We start from the raw sequence: 27,727 nt of genomic DNA, 5'->3' as shown, positions 1-27,727 counted from the left end.
TTTTTGTCAAAAAAAATCTTTATATCCTCCATAAATTTGAATAGCCATCTTAGGATTTCTTTATGAGAAGAGTATGTCCTTAACTCAAGAACGAGGGTGTCAGGATTGTGCTGAAACCTGGTGTGAACTGAACCTGCTTTTGCTTCTGTGTGCCACACCCGCTTGCTTCTCTGCTACCTGGCAATGCGGCAGTTAATCTGATTTCCTAGGAGACTTGATCTTTCCAGCTGAGTAGGTTTTTAGACTGACAGGAATCTCTGCCTATCTGGAACCTGGATATCTGAGCGCCGGTCCAATGGGGGATTCGGACTGGGCTCTGGTTCAGTATAAATAGGAAGCTAAGACAGAGTTCCAGTGCTGGTTATTAGCTTAATACCCTGATCCCAGCTTCCCTTGTCTACTCCTGCGATCCCCACTCCTAATCCCTCTGTTTTGCTCGACTTGATACCTGACCTCCTGCCTGACTTTTTGACTACCCGTTTGCCTGCTGATTTTGTACTGCATTGCCTGTTTGGATTTTGGACCCGGCTTGTTTGACCATTCTTTTGTGTTGTTTGTCCGTCTTGTTCCGTGTGCACGTATTTAGCGCAGGGAACGTCAACGTGGTTGTCCACGGCCGCCTAGGGCCGACTGAGGCAAGTAGGCAGGTGACAGTGGGTGGGTTCAGATCTAGGGCCCACTGTCTCTTGTCTTGTCTACGCCTGCCAGTCCTGACAGAATAACCAGCCCAAAAATTGCCTTGGGGTCATGGACGCCCTGACAACGATAGTGGACCGTATGCAGCAGCTCAATACCTCAGTCCAGGAGCTTGCTGAACGCGTCCAGGTACAAGAGACGGCTCCCCGACAAATTACCATGACCTCCCCGGTACCTCCTGAGCCTCCCGTCCAGCTCCCAGAGAAATTTCAGGGGGACAGGAGAAGCTTCCAAGCCTTCCGGGAAGGTTGTAAACTATTTTTTAGACTGCGTCCTCGCTCCTCAGGTAATGAGGCTCAGAGAGTGGGTATTGTTATGTCCCTTCTCCTGGGGCCCCCTCAGGAGTGGGCTTTTTCTTTGCCACCTGACTGCCCTGACTTGCAGACAGTTGACCGGTTCTTCTCTGCATTGGGACTGCTTTATGATGACCCGGACAGTGCAGCCAATGCTGAGCGACGCTTGACTATGCTACGGCAAGGTGACCGACCGGTTGAGGACTACTGCTCGGAGTTCAGGCAGTGGAGCGGTCCTTCCATGTGGAACGACTCTGCCCTCCGGTTCCAATTCCGGGCCGGGTTGAGCGACCGACTTAAAGACATGTTAGTGGCCTACCCGACGCCTGGCACCCTTGAGGAAAGCATGACCCTGGCCATTAGGGTAGACCGACGATTGAGGGACCGACAGCAGGAAAGGGGTACTTTAGACCATACCAGACCCTCCTTCCCTAAACCTTTCCCACCTGTGATATCCACTCTGGGAGAAACCATGGAAGCAGACGCCAAGACCAGACGAGCTCACCGTCTTCTGAGCAACCTCTGCCTATACTGTGGCAAGGCTGGACATCGTGTAAGAGGATGTCCTTCCAGGCCGGTGCCACCACCAGAAAACTCCAGGCGCCTGAGTGACTATCGAGGGGGTCACTCAGGTGCACAGGTAACCTTCACCAAAAAGAACAAGCTCTTATTGCCTATTTCTCTGATGTTGGGGGGAAGATGTATTTCTGGGTATGCCCAGGTCGATTCTGGGTCTTCTGCAAATTTTATTAACCCCATTTTCTGGTCAGGTTTAGAGGTATGTCCCCTGCTGCTCAAGTGTCCAGTAAATGTCACTGGAGCAGACTCTGCCCCGTTTGCTCAAGGGAATGTACAGTATGTTACCCCCTGCCTTGAAGTTAAGGTGGGGTCTGTTCATGTTGAAACCCTGGATTTTCTTCTCATGCAAAATCTTTCTTCTGATGTGATTTTAGGTTTACCCTGGCTGGAAGCACATAATCCTGTATTCGATTGGTCCAGCAGGGAACTTGTTCGATGGGGACCTAAGTGTGCCTCCCATTGCATTGCTGTGTCTCTTGCAGAATGTTCCCCTGGGGAGGGGGAAATTCCTGAGTTCTTGTCTGATTATGTGGATGTGTTTGATGAAAGTGCAGTGGACGGATTGCCTCCTCACAGACCATATGACTGTTCGATTGATTTAATTCCCAATGCCAAATATCCCAAGGGTCGTATCTTCAATCTGTCTTGTCCTGAGAGGGAGGCCATGCGGGAGTATATTAAGGATAGTCTCCGTAAGGGCCACATTCGCCCATCCTCCTCTCCTCTGGGGGCGGGGTTCTTTTTTGTGGGTAAAAAGGATGGTGGGCTTCGGCCCTGTATAGACTACCGGGAGTTGAACAAGATCACTGTTAAGAACCAACACCCGCTACCCCTAATTCCTGACTTGTTCAACCAGATAGTGGGTGCTAAATGGTTCTCCAAGATTGACTTGCGGGGAGCATACAACTTGATAAGGATCAAGGAGGGTGATGAATGGAAGACTGCTTTCAATACCCCTGAAGGGCATTTCGAATACCTTGTTATGCCTTTCGGCTTATGCAATGCCCCAGCAGTCTTCCAGCATTTCGTAAATGATGTATTCCGAGAGTATCTGGGTCGTTTTTTAGTTGTGTATCTGGATGATATTTTAATTTTTTCTCCCAATTGGTCCTCACACATCCTGCATGTCCGTACAGTCATGGAGCTTCTGAGAGCCAATAACCTTTGTGCAAAGCTGTCAAAATGCCAGTTTGGTATACAGGAAGTCTCATTTCTGGGGTACAAAATAACTTCAAACTCGTTTGGTATGGACCCCCTTAAGGTCATAGCCATCGAAAACTGGGAGCGTCCCAATAACCTGAAGGCTCTGCAGAGGTTTTTGGGGTTCGCCAATTATTATAGAAAATTCATTAAGGGGTTTTCGCTTATAGCCAAACCCCTCACGGATTTAACCAGGAAGGGATCAGATCTGGTAAACTGGACCCCAGACGCTATCAGGGCATTCAACAAACTAAGAGAATGTTTCTCAGAGGCTCCAGTACTGGCACAACCGGACTTTGAGCGTCCTTTTATTGTGGAGGTGGACGCATCTGAGGTGGGGGTAGGAGCAGTCCTGTCTCAAGGGTCAGCTACTCTTACCAACCTCCGGCCCATTGCTTTCTTCTCTAGGAAGTTCTCTAAGGCAGAGTGTAACTATGATATTGGGAACAGAGAGTTACTAGCTATAAAAATGGCGTTCGACGAATGGAGACACTTCCTAGAGGGGGCAAAACATAAAGTGGTTGTGCTTACTGATCACAAAAATCTCGTATACTTAGATAAAGCTAAACGTCTCACACCAAGGCAGGCCAGATGGGCCCTGTTTTTTACTCGCTTCAACTTCGAGATCACCTATCGGCCTGGCTCCAAAAATGTCAAAGCTGATGCTTTGTCTCGCAGCTTTGACCTCGAGAGCACTCATAGGGACCAGCCCGATACTATTCTGAACCCTGGTGTAGTAGTGGCCGTCTTACAACCTGACCTAGTGACTTTGATTGCAGAGTCTCAGTCCCTTGCACCCCAGAATACTCCAGAAACTCTATTGTTTGTACCCCCCAACCTTCGTCTCCGGGTCTTGGAGGAGATTCATGGTTCGGTGTTGGCTGGTCACCCGGGGGTGGCAGGAACTAAGTATTTGCTCGCGCGTCATTACTGGTGGCCTTCCTGGGCCCGAGACGTAAAGTCTTTTGTTGACGCTTGTGAGACCTGTGCTCGGTCTAAGGTTCCCCGTAGGCCACCTGAGGGTCTCTTACGTCCTCTGCCGGTGCCTACGAGACCTTGGACACACATTTCAATGGACTTTATCACTGACCTGCCGCTGTCTAAGGGAAAAACTGTAATTTGGGTTGTTGTGGATAGATTTTCTAAGATGTGCCATCTCATCCCTCTGTGTAAACTGCCTAATGCTCGCACCTTAGCTACATTGTTTGTTAATCACATTTTGCGCCTTCATGGTATCCCTGAAAATATTGTGTCTGACCGGGGCGTTCAGTTTGTAGCGAAATTTTGGAGAGAGTTCTGTGGACGGTTGGGAATCTCCTTGTCCTTCTCGTCAGCCTTCCACCCACAGACGAATGGGCAGACCGAGAGAATCAACCAGTCTCTAGAGCAATTTCTAAGATGTTTCGTGGCTGATGCCCAAGACAAATGGAGGGACTTTATCTCTTTGGCAGAGTTTGCCTTAAACAATCAAGAACAACGTTCAATTAAAATGTCGCCATTCTTTTGCAATTACGGTTTTAACCCTAGGTACTCTTCTACTCACTCCGCAGATTCAGTTAACCCTTCGGCTGAAGCCTTGTTCACGAAACTGTGCACAGTTTGGGCCCAAGCTCATCAGAGCTTGGTTAAAGCCCAAGAGTTATATCAAAAACATGCTAATAAAAGACGCATACCTGGCCATCAATACGTACTGGGGGAAAAGGTCTGGCTCTCTACCAGGAATTTAAGGTTAAGAGTACAGTCTGCTAAACTAGCACCCAAATATATCGGTCCGTATACCATTGTGGAAGTTATTAATCCTGTGACTTTTAGATTAAAACTGCCTGCATCACTTCGTATTCACAATGTGTTTCATAAGGCTCTCCTGAAAAAGTATGTTCCTCCGGTGTCTCCGTCATCTCCCCCTGCTCCACTCATCATCCAGGGTGAGTTGGAGTATGAGGTGGAGAAGATTCTGAATTCTCGTTGGGTACAAGGTTCACTGCAATATCTAGTCCACTGGAAGGGCTTTGGCCCAGAGGAACGAACGTGGGTTTCTGTCAAAGACATGCATGCTCCTCGCTTGGTTCGGCGATACCACGTACTAAATCCTTCCAAGCCTAGTCCATTGGATAAGGGTCCTGAGGCCCCTCGTAAGAGGGGGGGTACTGTCAGGATTGTGCTGAAACCTGGTGTGAACTGAACCTGCTTTTGCTTCTGTGTGCCACACCCGCTTGCTTCTCTGCTACCTGGCAATGCGGCAGTTAATCTGATTTCCTAGGAGACTTGATCTTTCCAGCTGAGTAGGTTTTTAGACTGACAGGAATCTCTGCCTATCTGGAACCTGGATATCTGAGCGCCGGTCCAATGGGGGATTCGGACTGGGCTCTGGTTCAGTATAAATAGGAAGCTAAGACAGAGTTCCAGTGCTGGTTATTAGCTTAATACCCTGATCCCAGCTTCCCTTGTCTACTCCTGCGATCCCCACTCCTAATCCCTCTGTTTTGCTCGACTTGATACCTGACCTCCTGCCTGACTTTTTGACTACCCGTTTGCCTGCTGATTTTGTACTGCATTGCCTGTTTGGATTTTGGACCCGGCTTGTTTGACCATTCTTTTGTGTTGTTTGTCCGTCTTGTTCCGTGTGCACGTATTTAGCGCAGGGAACGTCAACGTGGTTGTCCACGGCCGCCTAGGGCCGACTGAGGCAAGTAGGCAGGTGACAGTGGGTGGGTTCAGATCTAGGGCCCACTGTCTCTTGTCTTGTCTACGCCTGCCAGTCCTGACAGAGGGACAACATTCATCTGGTATGAACAGGGTCTTGTAGCATTGGTGTTGGGCTCAGGTCTTATGCTCAGATTTTTTCGGTCTACAGTGGGCTCCAAAGTAAATTTTTGTAGTATATTGGTAAGAAATAGGAAGATCTCCATGCGGGCCAGACCTTCCCCCATACACATGCGTTTTCCTGAGGAGACAGAAGTATATACAATTTGAAAAAGTCAAGCTAAACTTACAGCAAACTTGCCAAGTAATTCATGCGACGGTCTATGAGGGCATATAAAGGGAGTAAACAAAGCTTATATAAGGTTTATAACATTTTGAACAGGATTCGTGGATCATGGGTAAAAAAAAAAACAGAGTAAGGCTATATTCACACACTGTATATTAAAAGTAAAATACAGTTGTAATTTTAAGGTAAAAATACTGCTGTATTTTTAATGTCAATGGGAAATTGACTGGGAGAGCGCACACAGTATAGAATAACGTCTGTAATTGATTATGACCGTCCAAATAATGAGTATGCTCACTATTTACAACCTGCTTTAAAAACAAACAAAAAAAAAAACCCTGCTGTTTCTTTCAGCTGTTAACACATTGTTTTATTTTTTTCTCAAAATTACAGTTGTATTTAGGTATTATTTTACAGTGTGTAAACAGAGGCTAAAGGGGTTGAATTATTTGCTATGAGGACAGAGTCTTTCTATTATGGATGATAGAAACTGGTGTTAGAGTTAGGATTCTATTACACGTGATATTTATCGTGCGGAAAATCGTTCAAATTTAAACAATAATCGTTCTGTGTAATTGCAAACAGCGATCGAAAAATTGTTCATGTGTCGCTGATCGTAGATTTAGATCTGACCCTAAAATCATTGTTAATTGTTCGCTAAATGTTTGCTAACCATTCGCTGTAATTCCACATTCGTTTGCTGTAATTCTGCATTTGTTCACTAATCTCTTAGTCTAATTCCACATTGTCCCTTCTTTTGCTGGGATCTGAATAAGTAAACGATGGCCGTAACCATCGTTGCAACGATTGTAACTAACGATTATTGTTCTGAGTAATTTTACCGAACGATTTCAGGTTATCGTTAATTGGTAAAAAAAAAAAAAAAGCTTCGTCTTATAGGACTCTACTGTTAGAGTTTAGTTATTAGGTCACACAAAAATTCATTTTGCTAGTTACTCTAGCTGTTAAAAATATTTTCTCTTACCTGCGGAGAACGGCATAAAGGCCTCACTTTTCTTGAAGCCACCGTTCTCATTAAGAAAGTTTCCAGGGTCAAACTCATCTGGGTTCTTAAATTGTTTGGGGTCTTTTAGTACAGAGGTCAGGACTGGAAACACCAGGGTGCCCTGAAAATATATGTACAACATATATAGATGTAAAAAGATGGAAATTAAAAGCTAAGCTGCGTGGTAGATGGTTCGATGTATGAAACCTAGATGTTGATAAGATGAGCACACCTTCTTTAGGATTAGAGATTCCCAGAAAAAAGGATCCTTTCAAATACCATACTTGGTTAATGGTTATTAAAACATATAGTAAAGTGCTTCCCCCTAGGCCCTATAAAAAGTCATATAGAAGCTAACTTTGGGCAGTGCACCTCTTGGTGAGAAATCATTGGTGCTAGACATAACTCTATAACTTAATTGTAAACCTTTTGCTCAGCTGATAGACTATAAGGGCATATCACTGGACTAAGAAAAGTAGAATGGATGTCTCGGTGAACTACTCACCTTCTAGGCCATTCTGACCAATCTGTCAGGAGGTGTTGGGTGCAGTGGTTACGTTACTAGAGATGAGTGAGTTGAGCCTCACAAACCTAGATTCGTTCCAAATTTTCCAAAAAGTTTCATTCGTTACCGAACCAAATTTTTTGCAAAGTTTGGAAAAAGTTTGTGAAGATGGTGGCCGCACATCTGGTGGCCTCTTGTGGGTCTCTGGTATCTTCAACCTCCTGTAGAGGGACAGCCTACTTAGTCCATGACTTGCTGACTGGGACAGCACACATGGCCAGTGATTGCTTGAGCAGGCTCTAGAGACAAGATTGACAGCCCACTCAGCCAATCACTGGCTACGGTGCTGTCCTTTCCCAATCAGCCTGTGATTGTCTGAGAAGAATGTCACTGAGACAAGAGTGACAGCCCACTCAACCAATCACTAGCTGTTTTGTTGCGGTTCATTTAACGTTCAGTGCAGATGAACTCAAACTTTAAATTAAAGTTTGGTGAACCTGCTGAAACAAGCTTTTGAAAAATTCACTCATCTCTAGTGAGGACATATACACATGGCAAACAGAATCCATGGCCCAGACAGAACACTAGTAAAGATTATTATTTGATATATCAACAAGCATGAGCAGCTCTCACAGTTTCTTGTACACCATCCAAACATAGACAGTACCTACACTGCACACCACTGTCTCTGCCCAAACCATTTCCAGGTACTTAGCAGCAGGAAATTTGGTGCCACTACACCCTTACATTTCCTTGTTTCTATATATGGGAACCGTATTTTCTTTACCAAGTCCTGTTTGAGTTTTCACAATGGTTGGGTTGGAGTATGGAGGCCTAATGGTAAGGCTTGCTCACACACAACTAGGGTTTCCCAGGAATGTCAGATTGCAACACTGTTGGCTGACCGGTCGCCAGAATTATTGTAAGCATTTATAGGATTAGTTGGGACACTGGCTTATGAGTGTGCAGGATCTACAGGACCAGCAGCAAATTCCCAATAGTAAAAAAAGAAGTAATCACTTCGGCACTACCAAAATATAGGTTCTATGAGTCTTCACTAATGGAACTCTTGCTAACGCATAATGCAGTAGGTTCTCATCTCATTGACATGGTGGTACTCTGCAACATACGTAGCTCGTACAGTCCAATTGACACAATGAGAATAAATCAAATGTGGCACATACTAAAAAGAAATTTATTCTACAAAAGTCATCTGATGTGTTTGAGCTGGATGATGGACCATTTTACGCCCACTCTGTGGGCTTTCTCTCGGCCCATAATGCAGTCTATGACACTATAACTCCCGTATCCAATCACAGAGAAGTGATTTACAAATACAAACAACATAATTAAAAACAATGTATCATATTATGCTGTGTACTTAATATCTAGGTTAGAAACTTTGATATTAAAATGGGAGTAATAAGAGCGAAGAGGAAGCACATGGAGGTGTGTACGAAACAGTCCGTCACCCAGCTCAAATACATCCCATCACTTTTATGCAATAAAGTTCTTTTTTGTCTGTGGGCAGATGTACTGCAGAAATGCTACATAGAACCTGTGTCCCCCATGGCCATCCGTATATTATCCTGTATCCAGTATCCCAATTAACATATTCTTTTGGTTAAATACATTAATTACTGTTATATATCATCATTACATTCACCAGTATAAAGCCTTGTTCCAATTTCAACAACAACTCATTCTTGGTGGATTATTTTATGTCAAAAATTATAGAATGTGTTAATTTTACAGAAAAAAAAAAACCATGAATAGCTGAGACGTGAAGAGAAGCAGAATGCTGTACCTTAGGAATGTGATATCCTCTGAAGGTCGTGTCCTTACTGACAGCATGTGGAACTCCTGCAGGGACAATGTCAGCAAATCTCTGGACCTCATGGATTACAGCTTCTGTATAGGGCATTTTGCTCTTGTCTTCTATTGATGGACAGCGGTCTCTGCCTATTACATTGTCAATCTCTTTGTGGATCTTTTCTGAGATTTATAAAAACAGAATAAAGAACATATTTTCCATTTTTCTATCAGCCATAGTGGATTTACAGATATTACAGGGATAAAGGTTTAATTTGAAGTTCCTGAGCCCCAATAGCTACATCTTCTATAGCTACATCCGGGAGCACAGGATATGTTATTTACTACTACTACTACTACTACTACTACTACTACTACTACTACTGATAAGTGATAAGCGAACATATTCATAAATGTTCATATATTCATATGCCACTAATTGTTCGTGTTCCCCCGATCACAAACAATTTGTTCGACGATCAGAATGGTTATAACGATAATTTTAGAACATTTTCGAGAATGCAACTGCGTAAGTTTCCTCCCACCAATTTAAGGCTATGTTCACACTGCGTATATGTCCGTCCGTATATTTCCGCGGCCGGATATATACACGTTAAACTCCGGCCGGGGATTTACGCTACTTGCGGCCGGCTATGTACAAAGCGCGAACTTACGCCAGGAGTCTACTTACGCTTCCCGAGCGCCCTACGTAGTGACTAGCCCCGGACACCCCACAGAACCTTTTGGATCGGCACAAAAAGCTGCAAAAATTAAGAAATCACCACTACGTACGGGACCGCATGTTACGCTACGGGCGTAAGTTACGGCATTTTCGTCCTCAAACAACGGTATGGCTCATTTTTTACGTCGGCGCGTACGATCCTGGCGTAAGTTCGTACGTAGTGTGAACTGTGCGGCCGTAGATCGTATACTTTCCATTGTACAAAAACTACGTAAGTCTCCGGCCGCTTATTCACGGAACGCGCTACGTCCAGAGACTTACGTAGTGTGAACATAGCCCCAAAGAGGCAATGAACATGTGGGGAAGGAAGGGCACATGTTAGGAACCGGACAGCAGGACAAGACAAGACAGTGAGCCCTAAGCTCAGCCCCGCCCACTGTCCTCTACCTATTTGCCACAATCCGCCCTAAGATGGCGGCGAGCAACTGGGCGGCGGTCCCTGCACTGGCTAGGTGGGACACGAAGGCAAGACAGACAGACAAACACAATGCAATCAAAGTCAACAGTCCGGGTCAGCAACAGTAGGCAGCGAAGTACAAAGCGACAGGCAAGAGAAAAGTACAGATACAGGCACAAGGTTCAGGGCAGGCAGCAAACAAGGATAGTCCAAGCAGAGAAAGCCAAGGGTCAAACACAGAAAGAGATACCATACAAGCTGAGCAGGAGTTTAGAACTGCAATAACCAGCAAGGAGTGCTGGAGCTGAATACAATTTATGCAGGATCAGTGACTCAGTCCAGCAGCAGGTTGGACCAGCCCCTGATCCTCTACACAGCTCACCTGCACAGCAGCAGGGTTAACCTTGAAGCTGCCAGGCAGCAGCGAGCAAGACGGGTGGGGCTGCACAAACCTAATATACACCTGTGTTCAGACGGGACTTAGGAAACTGCAAAGAAACCTCAAACTTAGCGCCTTCTCGGGTGCACAGCCCGAACCAAGGACTGGCAAGGCACAGTCCTGACAGCACATCTGTGAAAAAAGAATCCAACAGTCCCTTTTTCGTATATATATATATATATATTGTGGACATGTCACAGGAAAAGTGCTCGAGGGGAGGTACATCTCACCCAGACTACTGCTTATGGGGAGATGGTAAATCTGGAAGAGACCTGTCACTCAGCAGTGATATGCTGCTGAGGTGTTCTTTAAATTTTCCGGGCCGGATTTACTGGAATGGTGGGTAGGTTGGTAGTGGGACCTGCCATTCCCTCCCCCTCGATCCAGTGTGGGTTTTGGGATCAGGTGAGTTCTGATCCCAATCAGCCTGAGAAGGCAAAAGGTCTGGTCAGTCTGAAAGGGATTGCTCTCAGCCAGGGGTGAACAGCTTGCATGCTGTATCTCCTGGGAGCAACGAATACTGCCGCCGCTGGGGCCTATTCACACCCTGTGATACTGCCTACTGAAGAGTCAGATAAGAAACCTGTGTTAGTAAGTGCCCAGACGGGCAAGGACCTTTTTGTTTTGTTTGTTCTGAAAAGCATGGTATTGCTACATTTCTGTTGAGGACTGTTTATGATACAAATAAACACCCAGCTGTTTTTATAAGTCCAAGTCTGCTGTCTGAACTGTGTCCAAACACACCATCCCCCGGGAAGATCCCTACAATTGGTGCTGCGGAGCGGGCAAAACGGTTGCTAGGGGCAACGGTGTGCATCAACTTGGCTACAGCTGCTTATGTCCTGGGTGAAGGCTGCTGCTTCACTCCAAAAGCAGACAAGCAACATGGAGGAGATGATGAAGCAGTTAATGCAAGTGAGTTTGCAGCAACAACAGGCTCTGACAGACGCTAACCTGCGCCATGAACAGACAATGGCTGCACATCAGCAAGCGATGGCTCAACAACAGAAACTTATTGAGCACCTAATCGCAAAGCAGGAGGCGTCTGCAGGTGCTAATCCCCAGCTGGTGGTAGCAGCAGCCGCGCCAGAGACTTTGTCTGTGAAAAGAGCCGTGCAGCGAGCGCTGCAAAAGATGACTGCTGATGATGATATTGAGGCCTATTTAACTGTCTTTGAGCGGGTGGCTGAGCGAGAGAAGTTACCCTCCACTGAGTGGGCAGAAGTGATTGCGCCCTATTTAACAGGCGAACCTCAAAAGGCCTATTATGACCTCAGTGAGCAAGAGGTCAAAGACTATCCTCGGCTAAGAGCGGAGATACTTGCCCGACTAGGAGTTACTGCTGCTGTCCGTGCCCGGAGGGTCCGCAACTGGAGCTACAGTCTGGACAAATCAGCAAGGTCCCAGATGTATGACCTGATCCATTTGGCAAGAAAGTGGTTGGAGCCAGACACCTCTACTCCTGCCCAGATCCTAGAGAGGGTCGTGATGGATCGCTACCTCCGTGCCCTTCCTGCTGATCTACAACGCTGGGTAGGACAAGGTGACCCTAGGAGTGCCGACGAACTCGTCAGCCTTGTGGAGAGGTTCCAGGCGACTGAGGACTACCTCCGTGATGTTCCTGCAGCACCGTCACCTCCCCGGAGTGCCAGATCTGTGCCATCATCTGGTAAGAGACTTCCATCTATTGGGGGAGTGTGGAGGGGTGCTGGTAGAGGGAAGAGCGCTCAGGAGGTGTCTCAGGGGCAAAAGACTGGTGATGGTCCCCGATGGCTAAGTGGCCCTAAAAAGGACTCCCTGCCAAGGAGACCAGGCCCTATTCAGTGCTGGAGATGCCATGAGACGGGACATGTGTCTGCCCATTGCCCTCTTACCACTGAGCCCATGGAGTGTGACGCTAGCCGGCGTCAGTCGCTATTTGCGGAGCCGTCATGTGTTGCAGTTCCTGGACTAGAGACTGAACCACAAGTCTGCAACCTTACTGTCAATGACTTCCCTGTTAAGGCGTTGCTGGACTCAGGAAGCCTTGTCACCTTGGTGCATGCCAGCCTGGTGGCTGGGGACTTTGTGCCAAAAAGACATATGAGTGTGGTGTGCATACATGGTGATACAAAGGTTTACCCTATAGTACTGGCTAATGTCGGGACTGAACTAGGCACTGTACAATATGAAGTGGGTGTGGTTAAAAACCTTATGCATAATGTGATATTGGGGCGTGATTTTCCATTGTTCTGGGCTCTATGGGGAAAACAACAATCCCCTGAAAAGAGTGAGGAGACCCCTAAGGCTATTGCATTACCCACGGTAAATGATAAAAATGTACAGGATGAAAATGCTTTTCCTTTGCAGGTCCTGGCTGGTGAGGAAGAGGCTCCTCCCACTGACCCGAATGTTCCAGACTTAGAGGTGTCTAGGGATAATTTTGGTACTGCACAATTACAGGACCCCACTCTAAAAAATGCGAGAGAGCAGGTCACTGTTATGAATGGGGTACCTCAGGAACCAGAAGCTGAGAAAAAGTTTCCACATTTTTCTGTGACTAACGATCTCTACTATAGAGTCACTAAAATTAATGATGAGGTTGTGGAACAGCTTCTGGTGCCTAAGTCGTACCGGCGCCAGGTACTCGACATGGCCCATAATCATGTCCTTGGGGGCCACTTGGGGACAGATAAAACACAGGAGAGAGTCCTCCAGAGGTTTTTTTGGCCTGCGATTTATGCTGACATAAAAAACTACTGCGAGTCGTGCCCCACATGTCAGCTTAGCGCCCCAGTGTCGCATTTCCGCAGTCCTTTGGTTTCGCTCCCCATCATAGAGGTACCTTTTGACCGCATTGCAATGGACTTAGTGGGTCCCATTGTAAAGTCGGCAAGGGGACACCAGTACATTTTGGTGGTCTTAGACTACGCAACACGCTATCCTGAAGCTGTACCCCTAAGAAACACTGCATCTAAAACAATTGCCCGTGAGTTGTTTTATATGTTTTCCAGGGTGGGGATCCCCAAAGAAATCTTGACCGACCAAGGTACCCCGTTTATGTCAAAGGTGATGAAGGACCTGTGCAAACTGTTTAAAATCTCCCACCTCCGTACCTCTGTATATCATCCCCAGACAGACGGGTTAGTGGAGAGGTTTAATAAAACCCTAAAACATATGTTAAAGAAGGTAGTGGAAAAAGATGGTCGGGATTGGGATCACTTACTACCTTACCTGATGTTTGCTATTAGGGAAGTGCCCCAAGCATCCACCGGGTTCTCTCCCTTCGAGTTGGTCTATGGTCGTCACCCTAGGGGTTTGTTGGATATAGCGAAAGAGACATGGGAAAGTGAGTCCACCCCATACAAGAGTGTTATAGAGCATGTAGCACAAATGCAGGACCGTATAGCCACTGTAATGCCCCTAGTAAGGGAACACCTCCAGAGGGCGCAAGAGGGCCAAAGCAGAATTTACAATCGTTCTGCCAGAATCAGGACATTTAGCCCAGGTGACCGGGTACTCATTCTTGTTCCCACTGTAGAAAGTAAATTCTTAGCAAAGTGGCAGGGTCCCTATGAAATTGTAGAGAAGGTCAGTGAGGTCAACTACAAGGTACACCAACCAGGTAGAAGGAAGCCTTTTCAAGTTTATCACATAAACTTGATCAAACCCTGGAAAGACAGGGAATCCTTGGTGGCGACAAACTTTGTTAATCATTTGTCACAACCAATCCCTCCGGTCAAGATTGGTGATACTCTATCAGTGTCACAGAAGCAGGAGACTAAAGAGTTTTTGCAGAAAAATAAAGACACGTTTTCTGACCTCCCAGGGCGTACGCATCTCATTCACCATCACATTGAAACTGAGCCTAGAAGCAGAGTAAACCTTAAGCCCTATAGGATACCAGAAGCACGGAGGGAGGCGGTGTCAGCCGAGGTAAAACGTATGCTTGACCTAGGAGTCATTGAGGTGTCCCAGAGCGAGTGGTCCAGCCCGATTGTGTTAATCCCAAAGCCCAATGGAACTTGGAGGTTCTGTAATGACTTTAGAAAGTTAAATGAGATCTCCAAGTTCGATGCGTACCCCATGCCCAGGGTGGATGAGTTGATTGAGAGAATGGGTAGCGCCAGGTACATAACCACCCTCGATCTCACAAAGGGCTACTGGCAGATCCCCCTCACTCCTGAGGCTAGAGAGAAGACTGCATTCTCCACCCCTGATGGGCTCTTCCAATACGTAGTGATGCCATTCGGGTTACATGGAGCCCCTGCCACTTTTCAGAGGTTGATGGACTTGATCCTGCGACCACATCGGGATTACTCTGCTGCCTACCTCGATGATGTGGTCATTTTTAGCCCTGATTGGGAAAGTCACCTCTGTAAGGTCCAGGCGGTATTAGATGCCATAAGTGATGCGGGGTTAACCATCAATGCAGAGAAGTGTGCACTAGCCTTAGAGGAGGCCAAATACTTGGGCTACATTATTGGGAGGGGGTTAGTGAAACCACAACTAAATAAAATTGAGGCAATACAGAATTGGCCTAAACCCCTCACAAAGAAACAGGTCAGAGCTTTCCTGGGTATTACGGGCTATTACCGTAGGTTTGTGCCAAACTTTGCCACAGTTGCAGCCCCGCTAACTGACCTGACAAAGGGTGCGAAGTCCGCAATGGTGACATGGACTCCAGAGGCCGAGAAGGCTTTTCAAAGCCTTAAATCTGCCTTGTGTCAACAACCTGTGCTAGTTACCCCTGACTTTAGGCAAGAATTTCTGGTCCAGACAGACGCCTCTAACACAGGGTTAGGTGCCGTCCTCTCGCAGGTCGTGAATGGCGAGGAACACCCGGTGATGTACTTAAGCAGGAAGCTATCCCCGGCCGAAAAAAACTACGCCATTGTTGAGCGAGAGTGTCTGGCAGTGAAATGGGCCCTAGAGTCCCTAAGGTACTACTTGTTGGGTAGAAAATTCAAGTTAGTGACAGACCATGCCCCCCTAACATGGATGAAGCTGAACAAGGAGAAAAATGCGAGGGTGACTAGATGGTTTCTATCCCTCCAAAACTTTAATTTTACAGTGGAACACAGGCCAGGAAAGTTACAGGCAAATGCCGACGCCCTATCAAGGGTACACTGTCTGTGGGGACAGAATGCTCAGCCCTCCGGTCTGAAAAAGAGGGGGGGGATATGTGGACATGTCACAGGAAAAGTGCTCGAGGGGAGGTACATCTCACCCAGACTACTGCTTATGGGGAGATGGTAAATCTGGAAGAGACCTGTCACTCAGCAGTGATATGCTGCTGAGGTGTTCTTTAAATTTTCCGGGCCGGATTTACTGGAATGGTGGGTAGGTTGGTAGTGGGACCTGCCATTCCCTCCCCCTCGATCCAGTGTGGGTTTTGGGATCAGGTGAGTTCTGATCCCAATCAGCCTGAGAAGGCAAAAGGTCTGGTCAGTCTGAAAGGGATTGCTCTCAGCCAGGGGTGAACAGCTTGCATGCTGTATCTCCTGGGAGCAACGAATACTGCCGCCGCTGGGGCCTATTCACACCCTGTGATACTGCCTACTGAAGAGTCAGATAAGAAACCTGTGTTAGTAAGTGCCCAGACGGGCAAGGACCTTTTTGTTTTGTTTGTTCTGAAAAGCATGGTATTGCTACATTTCTGTTGAGGACTGTTTATGATACAAATAAACACCCAGCTGTTTTTATAAGTCCAAGTCTGCTGTCTGAACTGTGTCCAAACACACCATCCCCCGGGAAGATCCCTACAATATATATATATATATATATATATATATATATATATCAATCTATTAATGTATTGTATTAATTGTATTGCCCCTTAAAAAGTTATACAGATCACCAATATACACTTATTATGGGAAATGCTTATTAAGTGCTTTTTTCCCTGCACTTACTACTGCATCACGGCTTCACTTCCTGGATAACATGGTGATGTCACTTCCTGGATAAAATGGTGATGTCATGACCCAACTCCCAAAGCTGTGCGGGCTGTGGCTGCTGGAGAGGATGATGGCAGAGGGAGTAGAAAGGGCAGGGAAAAAAAGCACTTTATAAGCATTTCCCGTAATAAGTGTATATTGGTAATTTGTATAACTTTTGGGGGGCAATACAATACTTTAATATAACTTTTTGCCGAACTTATCTTTTAATATACACAGTAGTATATGTCATTGCATATATACACACAGGTGAATAAAAGATACGCTAATGCTACGTAATTGCTTCACTATTACTTATTTTATGCTTTGCATCTGACAATCTGTACGCATGTGTGTAATGTTCGTGATAATTTTTTTACATGTTCTTGTTTGCAATCCGAACCGATCATTAGGATGTTCGCTCATCACTAATAATAAAAATACAGTGCATCAAATCTTATTACCTTGTATTTCTGGATATTTCATGAGTATAAGAAAACCATATCGCAATGTCAAACTTGTAGTTTCTGTTCCAGCAAAGAATAAGTCTAGTATTGTTGCTTGTAGGTTTTCCTCATGAAACTCTGTGTCTGGATTTTTCTTTTCCTAAAAAATTTATTGATTTATTTATTAAAAATTATCAAAACCCATTCAGTCTTTGTAGATGTAATAGGAGTCAAAATTAAAAGCGCAACCAATAAAATCGCAACTTTCTATTCAAATTTGGTTGCTGTGGACCTTCTTAATGTGTGTGACCTCCAAAGGTCTGCCAATCGGAGATTATCTACAAACTCACCTCCTCCATCTTTATAAGGAAGCAGTCTATGAAGTCACGAGGGCAGTTCTCATCCAGGGTGGCCCTGTGGGTGCTTATCATCTCCTTAACAAATTGCTTCACATTGTTTATAATTTTGAAGATTCCTTGGTGAGGACCAGGAATGTAGGACATCATGGTTGGAAATATGTTAAGAAGCTAATTGAAAAAACAAAAAAACAAAACAAAACAAAAACATAACCTTAACATTATTGTGTTAGTTTAGCATCATATTAAAAGCATAATATACTTTAAAGGGGTAGTGCGGCGCTAAGAAATTATTCACAAAATAACACACATTACAAAATTATACAACTTTGTAATGTATGTTATGCTCAGCCAATCGCGGCTGAGCATCTGATGACGCTGCAGAGGACGACCGGCACTAGGGACGGTCGGAGTAGTTCGGCCGTCCGTACGAAGATGACATCATTGGCACAAGATGGTGGACGGGCGCGACACGCATCAGGTATGTACTTCCGGGTACAGGTGTGGGGGTGGTTGGACACGGGGAAGGAGCCGATTCACAGACATAACATACATTACAAAGTTGTATAACTTTGTAATGTGTGTTATTTTGTGAATAATTTCTTAGCGCCGCACTACCCCTTTAATTTTTCAATAGCCTTAAAAATTAAGCAACCAGCTTTACAGGTAAATCTTATTAAGAAATCTACCATTGTGTGTCTACAGCTACAGCTATAGTTTGGACCTTTGTGTCTCCATGGTTACAGACTACAAAGAAACACTCTGTAGTCTGAACAGGGCCGGCTCCAGCTTTTTGTGGGCCCTTGGGCGACAGAGCCTCGGCGGGACCCTTTGAGGAGCAAATCATGGAGAGACAGGCGAGGAAAGATTTGCAGCAGAAGAAACATGCGGCTGCTGCATATCTTTTTCCTCCTGTATCTCCTGATCTCTGCAGTAGTCAGGACTCTGGAGGAGTCAGACCCAGTCACAGGATTATATATATATATCATGCTGGTGCGTGTGTGTGTGTGTGTGTGTGTATATACATACACACACACAGAGCAGGAGCTGTATACTAGAGAACTAGCAGCACCAGCATTATATATATATATATATATATATATATATATATATATATATATATATATATATATATAATATGAACATGGTGAGACCTCTAGTTCTCCTATATACAGGCCCTGCAGTGATATACAGTGTGTGTGTATATATATATATATATATATATATATATATACACACACACACACACACTGTATATCACTGCAGGGCCTGTATATAGGAGAACTAGAGGTCTCACCATGTTCATATGATAGATAGGAGAGAGAGATAGGGAAATAGATAGATAGATAGATAGGAGATAGATAGATAGATAGATAGGAGATAGATAGATAGATAGGAGATAGATAGATAGATAGATAGATAGATAGGAGATAGATAGATAGATAGATAGATAGATAGATAGATAGGAGATAGGGAAATAGATAGATAGATAGATAGATAGATAGATAGGAGATAGATAGATAGATAGATAGATAGATAGATAGATAGGAGATAGATAGATAGATAGATAGGGTAATAGATAGATAGATAGATAGATAGATAGGAGATAGATAGATAGATAGATAGATAGATAGATAGGAGATAGGGAAATAGATAGATAGATAGATAGATAGATAGGAGATAGATAGATAGATAGATAGATAGATAGATAGATAGATAGGAGATAGGGAAATAGATAGATAGATAGATAGGAGATAGATAGATAGATAGATAGATAGATAGATAGGAGATAGATAGATAGATAGATAGATAGATAGATAGATAGATAGATAGATAGATAGGAGATAGATAGATAGATAGATAGATAGATAGATAGGAGATAGGGAAATAGATAGATAGGAGATAGATAGATAGATAGATAGATAGATAGATAGATACAGATATCTACTTGTTTTGTGTATAGAGGTCCTGCTGTAATATATCTATATCTATTACAGCAGGATATATATATATACCTCTATACACAAAACAAGTAGAAGAACCAGCACATACAGGACACTTAGTTTGCAGAGCCTACCTGCTGCCCTTTATCAGGTCATGTGTCCGATCACATGACCCGTGACATCATCAAAGGTCCTTCAGACTCAAAGGTCCTCTTTCCTACTCGGCTGTAGGGAAGATTTGTGATGGAAGACAGGTACTCGGGGGCCCCAGTATGGATCGGCGTGGCCCCTAACTGTCACATGCGGCCTCTAGGGGCCCAGTCCCCTTTGTTACTACACTTTTTTTTCTTTTTTACTAACAAAAAAAATGTAGTAACAAACGGGAGTGGGCCCCTAGAGGAGCTGGGGGCCCCGGCATTTGCCCTAGTTAGCCGGGTACTGACGCCGGCCCTGAGTCTGAAACTAGAGTACTACCAAATAAATGTTGAGGACAGAAAAAAATATACTATGACTTTATGATGAAACTGATGTTACAGACTACGGACAAAAGGCTTTGTCCGTAATCTGTAACCATGGATATATGTCTTTATAAAGACCTACAGTTGATCTTTCAGCATCATTGTGTCTGTCTGCAAAGCGCCCGTAGATATAAAAAGCTATAATACTTATAATAAAGGCTGCAACGTTTTTGTACATATATTTTAACTACATTGCATCCATGCTCACTGTACACATTGAATGATATTTACCTGCCCTAAACGCGAGTTAATCAACTTGATAAGATCGTAAATATATGACAAAAGAGTCACAAATTTTTTGTCTTCATAGTCAAATCTTTCACCAAAAACAACAGAGCAAATGACATTGGAAACAGCGCATCTTAATATATATGTTGGGTCAATGGGAGAATCTGTTAGTAAAAATAAAGATTTGGTCAGTCTTTGCTATAACTACACAATATAATATAGAAATTGTGGGAATATAGAAAAAATAACTACACAATAACACCATGTTCCCACTTCGGGAACATAGCTGGGAAAAGTGGTCTTCTTTATAATCATGCAACATCCAATAGTATTTGGAACAGCACAGGTATGGCACAAAAAATAGAAGATTAGAAGAGTGCACGCCTCACCGGACGGGATCCCGGCCGTCCAGACAAAATCCAATGAAAAGCGTGGAGACAGCACTCAAGTGAAAAAATATGTGGTTTATTGACATACTACTTCCCGCAACGTTTCGGCTGACACTCAGCCTTTCTCAAGCGTTTCTACATAGTGCACAAGGTCACTCTTTTATGTGGTTCACATCAATAAATTACATAAACACAGCAATCAGTGAAAATACAGTGAACAATCAGCATAATTGTGAACAAATCATATATCGTATTAAAGCAATTACTATCTGTGATATAGTCACTCATATGTAACAAGTGTTGTGGTCAATAAAATATGTGGGCAAAAGTGTTTGGCAAAACACTATTCAAACTATGTGCTATATAAGATTAAGTGAATACAGTGTTAATATAATAAGATGTTTATACAATACCCGCCATTCATGCCTCTGTGTCATGGCGCTCGGTCAAGACAAGCGTTGGTGTGGGTAGTCCCTGCATGCGTCATACTACATGGCCATAGTCCGTCACGGGGAACGGCCGGTGCATGCGCAGAGAGCAATCCAATGTTACGGGCGCCATCTTACAAATGGGAAAAATTGCTAGAGATTGCCAATAGTGTGGACTCATGGATCATATTGGATGCTAACAGTGAAATTATAGAAACACTAGTCAAGGTCATGGGGATGATCGATCCCTGCTCGCAGATAAAGTAACAGCACACTAGGTCATGTGCCGCCATAGAGGGAGTGATGACGGTCAGGGCAAACTTAGCCATATATTACATATATATTACACAATCACGCATTATTGCGCAAACCTCAGAGCCGTCTCACCACATCCTCATGGGTCCTACGATATCCCGTATTCACCATAGCACCATATCGGGGGGATCTTCGTACATGATGGAGACTCCCCTACAGGTGACATGTGGGAGACAGCCCAAAAGAGGTATATGTTAAAACTGTCAAAACCGTCAGATCGCACATCAGGAGACAGTCCCATATAGATCTAGATCTAGGTACCATGTTGTTAAATCAAAGAGTCCACAGTATTGGCAAAAACTCAAAAAACTCCAACCAAAAAAATAAATTCATTGGTGGCTCAAAAAACAGCTATATAATATTCGTAGAGAGTGGAGGTTACTCGGGAGGGGATTCCCAGAAATTGAGGAATTCGCCAGCAATCCCGGGATGGCATATAGACGTCCCACCAACTTACGTGATATGTTAGTTAAAGCTGACATAGGACCATCTAGCACTGGCACACAGACAGTGATAAAAGAGTTTAGAGGAGGTTGTTTCCCATGCTTGGGTTGTACCAATTGCCCACTACTAATCAAAGGACCGGTGTTTATACACCCTCAAACACAGCAAACTTTCAGAATTAGGGAACACCTCACTTGCCTCTCTGACTATGTCATTTATGTACTTACATGTCCATGCGGGAAAATATATGTGGGTGAAACGACTATGCAATGCAGAATGAGAATTAACAAACACAAATCGACCATACGTACTGGCCGCGTGGATTTGCTTGTAGCCAGACATTTCATTGAAGCTGGACATTCACTACGTGATCTGCGGTTCGCTATCATTGATAGGGAGCCTAGAAATAGACGAGGTGGAGATCGAGAGGCTAGACTCAAAATGAAAGAACTCAGATGGATCCACACCCTGGATAGCTTGCCCCCTAAGGGAATGAACTTAGATTTCAAATTATGAATGATTCTTTATACATTGTTGATGATCCTTGAGTGTTGAGTCTTTGCAACACCACAGGACCGTTCTATCTCCTTACATTGAGTGCATCAACCTACATAGTGTACATAACAATCATTGTTCATTAATTTAAATATACTCAACTCTTCTTTTCTCTTTTGTAGATAACATCTCTGGATTGTCTACTTGAAGTTTTAGAAGATACCCCCAACATGCATCTGAACACATATGGCCTCTTGAAATTAAGTTTCTCCGGGTTTATTTCTATATTATTTTTCTGTAATGTTAGTTCGGGTTCCATCAATATTATATAGCTGTTTTTTGAGCCACCAATGAATTTATTTTTTGGGTTGGAGTTTTTTGAGTTTTTGCCAATACTGTGGACTCTTTGATTTAACAACATGGTACCTAGATCTAGATCTATATGGGACTGTCTCCTGATGTGCGATCTGACGGTTTTGACAGTTTTAACATATACCTCTTTTGGGCTGTCTCCCACACGTCACCTGTAGGGGAGTCTCCGTCATGTACGAAGATCCCCCCGATATGGTGCTATGGTGAATACGGGATACCCCCACGAGAGTGGGGACATCGTAGGACCCATGAGGATGTGGTAAGACGGCTCTGAGGTTTGCGCAATAATGCGTGATTGTGTAATACATATGTAATATATGGCTAAGTTTGCCCTGACCGTCATCACTCCCTCTATGGCGGCACATGACCTAGTGTGCTGTTACTTTATCTGCGAGCAGGGATCGATCATCCCCATGACCTCGACTAGTGTTTCTATAATTTCACTGTTAGCATCCAATATGATCCATGAGTCCACACTATTGGCAATCTCTAGCAATTTTTCCCATTTGTAAGATGGCGCCCGTAACATTGGATTGCTCTCTGCGCATGCGCCAGCCGTTCCCCGTGACGGGCTATGGCCATGTAGTATGACGCATGCAGGGACAACCCACACCAACGCTTGTCTTGACCGAGCGCCATGACACAGAGGCATGAATGGCGGGTATTGTATATACATCTTATTATATTAACACTGTATTCACTTAATCTTATATAGCACATAGTTTGAATAGTGTTTTGCCAAACACTTTTGCCCACATATTTTATTGACCACAACACTTGTTACATATGAGTGACTATATCACAGATAGTAATTGCTTTAATACGATATATGATTTGTTCACAATTATGCTGATTGTTCACTGTATTTTCACTGATTGCTGTGTTTATGTAATTTATTGATGTGAACCACATAAAAGAGTGACCTTGTGCACTATGTAGACACGCTTGAGAAAGGCTGAGTGTCAGCCGAAACGTTGCGGGAAGTAGGATGTGAATAAACCACATATTTTTTCACTTGAGTGCTGTCTCAACGCTTTTCATTCTTTATAATCATGGTCGTGAATAAAAATGACCGCCTTTCCTTCCTATGTTCCCAAAGTGGAAACATAGCCTTAGGGTACGTTCGCACTACAGAATGGCGACAGCTGCGGAATGCGCAACAGGTTATCCATCGCCATTCCATAGTGTGCACGTACCCTTAGGCCCTGTTCAAACAACGTGAGTTCCATACTAATCACGGCCGTTGTTGCAACGGCTGCGATTGGTAAGGAACTTACGTTGTGCTGCAAGCTAAGGGAATCCCAGATGGAGTGTATATACATGGTATACACTCCAGCCGGAATCCATAGCAGCGCCATAGAAAACTGACATGTCAGTTTTCTGCGGATGCTATTTATTGAATAGCGGCCGCAGAAAACCCTGTCAGTGCACTCTATGGAGGGTGCAACTCCGGCCACATGCTCCAGAGTGTGCAGTGGTAAATTCTGATGCGGACGCGCATGGCTGTGCCCACATCAGGATTCAGCAGCGCTAAAGATCATCCGACCAGCACTGCTGTATAGGCCAGCATGATCTTTTTTGAGACCGTCCGTTCCGTCACCCGGCCGGATCACAGAACGGCCGGTCTCATACCAAATGTGAACATAACCTTAGACTGTAGATTTTCAGCCTTGTGGCAAACTCACTAACGTTGGCTCTAACCATTGTTGATCAGTCATTGATCTATATGGTAAGAAGGATCAAGCATGTTGGATTTTCTTAAGCCCAATCCTTTGTTCCTGGATTTAACCATGCATGTTTATGTGGAAGTCCAGATGTTTTTTTTGTTTTGTTTTGTTTTTGGTTAACAGCTGAGAGTACGGTACCAATATCTTTGGAACTCAACCCACCTTTGTCCTTCATCAATTTCTCAGCAAGACACCGAGCTTCTTCTTGAATTCTTTCTTCAATGCTCCTCTTTCCCATTCCAAAATTTCTTAAAGTTGTCAGTGAAAATCGCCGAAGGATTTTCCATCTTTCTCCACTGCTTGCAATGACCCCTGTAAATGCAGGCATAGCTTCTAACTCAAGTATGTGCAAAATTTTGAATGTTATAAAAAGCTAAAGCGTAATCCAATCACTTAATACCCATTACATTCAAGCCATTCACTCATTCACTATCCATAATGGAAAATACTCCTTCACTCCACCCTGGGATAGTCGGACGCAGGTCCAGGACACAGGCAGAAAAAGAAAGCTTCAGCATAAAACAATTTATTAAAAAAGACAATAAAAGTAGACACAACACGTTTCAAAAACTGTCCAGTTTCTTTCTCAAGTGTTATCTTTCTCAAGTGTCAAGATGATACTTGAGAAAGAAACCGGATCAGTTTTGAAACGTGTTGTGTCCACTTTTAGTGTCTTTTTTAATAAATTGTTTTTTACTGAAGCTTCCTTTTTCTGCCTGTGTCCTGGACCTGCGCCTGACTATCCCAGGGTGGAGTGGAGGAGCATTGTCTATTTCGGATCCCTGTGTGGAAATTCCTGGGGAGTATCTGCAGTCCATGTTACATGCTTATTCCGAATGTTGTGCCTCTTTACTGCATAACACCACCATGTGTTACCTCATTTGTTTTAGTCTGACCTATGCTATGGAGTGCTGTTCTGTTCTCTGTCACTATCCATAATAGACACAATTATAGTGGTAGGGTCAAATGGGTTTTAGCAGTCGGCTCTGCAGCTTTCAAATATCAGATTCCATCTTCCATTTTCCAAAGAGTCTGTGAGGAATAAAAGGTGGAATCTGATTGGTTGCTAGAGGCAACTGGGCCAGTTTCACTTTACACCATGTTTGATATTCTCAAGAACTTTGCTTGCTGTATCCTAAAAATATAGATGAAACTAATGAGCTTTGAAAGGTTTTGTTCGAACACAGTATGTTGGTCAGTTTTTGGTTCTCGTTTTAAATGCTCAGTATTATTAATCAAAAAGAAAAGTCTAAAACACATCTATCTAGTTTTTAGTTTTCCTTTTTGTTTGTATCCCTACCACTCCTGATTTTTGCTAAAAATACTAAAAAGAGTTAGAGTTCCACAATGAGGTCCAAATATCGACCAAGTACTGACTATAATACTATGCGTGAACCCGCAGTTGACTCAACAAAATTTTTCACTTTTGTGTTTTTGCCTAAATCTTTTAAAGCCAGGTGAGTACCACTTCTTTCCTTCAGTACATAAGGTTTAGGCTTAACTAATCTTTTTGAAGCAACACTTCATTCTGAAAATGGCTTCAGTGTATTGAATACTGTGGAATAATTAACACCCGTTCTGGTATACCTATTAGCTTGTGGTCAATATGGGGTTGTACAACAGCTTCTAATAAGGTAAACTGGGAACCATTATCACTCTCAATTAACTTAGACTGATAAGAAGCAAAAAAATTGTCCAGCTCTTCATGCACCATTGATGAAATTGGCTTATTGCGAATTACTACCTCCTGCCACCTTACATAATAAACCAATATCTCTAAAAGAGGAATAAAGGGGTTATTCAGTGCTACAAATACATAGCCACTTTCTGCCAGGGACAGCACCACTCTTGTCTCCAGTTTGGGTTGGGTTTTGCAACTCAGTTTCCTTTAATTGAATGGAGCTTAATTGCACCCCCCCCCCCACCACCACCCCAAACTGGAGACAAGAGTTGTGTTGTCTCTGGAAGAAAATGGCGATATTTTTAGCCATGAGATGAGTGAACCCATTGATGCCACTGTTTTTTGAGTTCTGGGTCACTTTTCTACATTTTAAGAATGCCAGTTCTGTTGCTACTCCCCAAAATGGAATAATTTTTGGCGGGTTCTAAAAAGCTTTTGCTTCTGATACTGTCGATCGGACCGGCAGTCAGAAGAACTATCTGGCACCTGCAGTCACATTATATACAAAATATACTATGATTTTAACATAATTATTCACTTTAAAAATTAGACTCTTATCTCCTGTATAAGCTTACCAAAGTCCTTAGAAAAAAATTCTCCGGTTCCTGTGTCGCCCCTATCACTAAATACATCGCTATGATCCACCAAGGCTTCCTTCACAGCATCGTATCCAATCAATACTATCGTCCGAAGGTTTGCTATGTAGAGGGTGTAGACAGGTCCATACGTATCACTCAGCTATAGAAATATAGGAAATATTACGATTCAAGTCATGGGCCATGGATAAAAGCATCACTTCCCCAAATCTTTTCGGAACAGAAAGTGGAAAACTAGCTAGTGGGATCCTGGGTCCCTACTGGAGGAATCTAGCTACTGAGGATGGGGTACCTAATTGCCTACTGGAGGAATCCAGCTACGAGGGGGGGGGGGGATTTGGCTACACACTGGAGAATATTAGCTACTGAGGGAGTACCTGGCTACCTACTTAAGGAAATTACCAACTGGCGGGATACATACTTGAGGAAGATAGCTACTAAGGAACCACCTATCTACTGGAGGGCACCTGGCTTCCTATTGGAGAAAAATATGTACTGGGGGTGCACCTGGCTACATAATAGGGGGGTTTGGCTAGCTAATGTTGGCCTTCCCTGGCTACTAAGGAACCACATGGTTACTGGAGGGAACTTTTCTATCTTCTACCTACTGGGAAAAATTTGCTACTAATAGAGCCCCGGGCTATCTACTGGAAAGAAAATAGCTAATAGAGGGCACCTAGTTACCTACTGAATGATACAGACAGACAATCAGGTTGTCACTATAAACATTATTATATGCTAGATCATGTGATGCCTTAGAGAGCTAATGTAATAAAAAAAAAAAAAAAAGGAAAGGAATGCGGAAAACACGGACACAGCATGGATTACAAATAGACACATGGAAGATCTAAGTTCATGCACAAACAAATGTGACATGCAAATCCAAAATAACCATATGCAAATGATATAAAGCTGATATTTTGATATTCTGTCATCCACACATACAGTATGAAGGATTTCTACAACAGATCTATAACAATAAGGATTAGATCACATATAGGTGTACATACCTTAACTAATGATTGGGGTAATTCTGAGGTGCTCATCTGGAGGATGTTCCCCAGGGCAGGTAGAGGTGTAGGTCCTGGGGGTAGGTTATTGTATTTGACCCTACCCCACCATTTAATGAGATAAATTAGGAGAATGACCCCAGTAGCCAGGAGAAGTGTTGTTGCAATATTCAGAGCCATCCTGCTCCTGACTGATCTTGGCT

At 43.9% G+C, this 27,727-nt stretch overlaps 1 protein-coding gene across 1 annotated transcript; it reads right to left on the bottom strand.

Annotated features, from left to right (window-relative positions):
• On the bottom strand, positions 1 to 27,727 carry LOC138766091 (cytochrome P450 2C8-like). The gene is made up of 10 exons (XM_069943428.1): positions 27,525 to 27,727; positions 26,494 to 26,656; positions 24,400 to 24,549; positions 20,071 to 20,231; positions 17,373 to 17,549; positions 17,041 to 17,182; positions 9,076 to 9,263; positions 6,743 to 6,884; positions 5,541 to 5,712; positions 1 to 97 (listed from the first exon to the last, which is right to left on the bottom strand). Exons 1-10 carry the CDS (start codon positions 27,702 to 27,704, stop codon positions 85 to 87), a joined length of 1,488 nt encoding a protein of 495 aa, XP_069799529.1. The 5' UTR covers positions 27,705 to 27,727; the 3' UTR covers positions 1 to 84.

The sequence above is a fragment of the Dendropsophus ebraccatus genome, chromosome 10 (assembly GCF_027789765.1).
Source record: "Dendropsophus ebraccatus isolate aDenEbr1 chromosome 10, aDenEbr1.pat, whole genome shotgun sequence".
Lineage (NCBI taxonomy): Eukaryota > Metazoa > Chordata > Amphibia > Anura > Hylidae > Dendropsophus > Dendropsophus ebraccatus.
The sequence above is the reverse complement of the archived record's forward strand: the minus strand, read 5'-3'. Positions and strand labels throughout refer to the sequence as shown.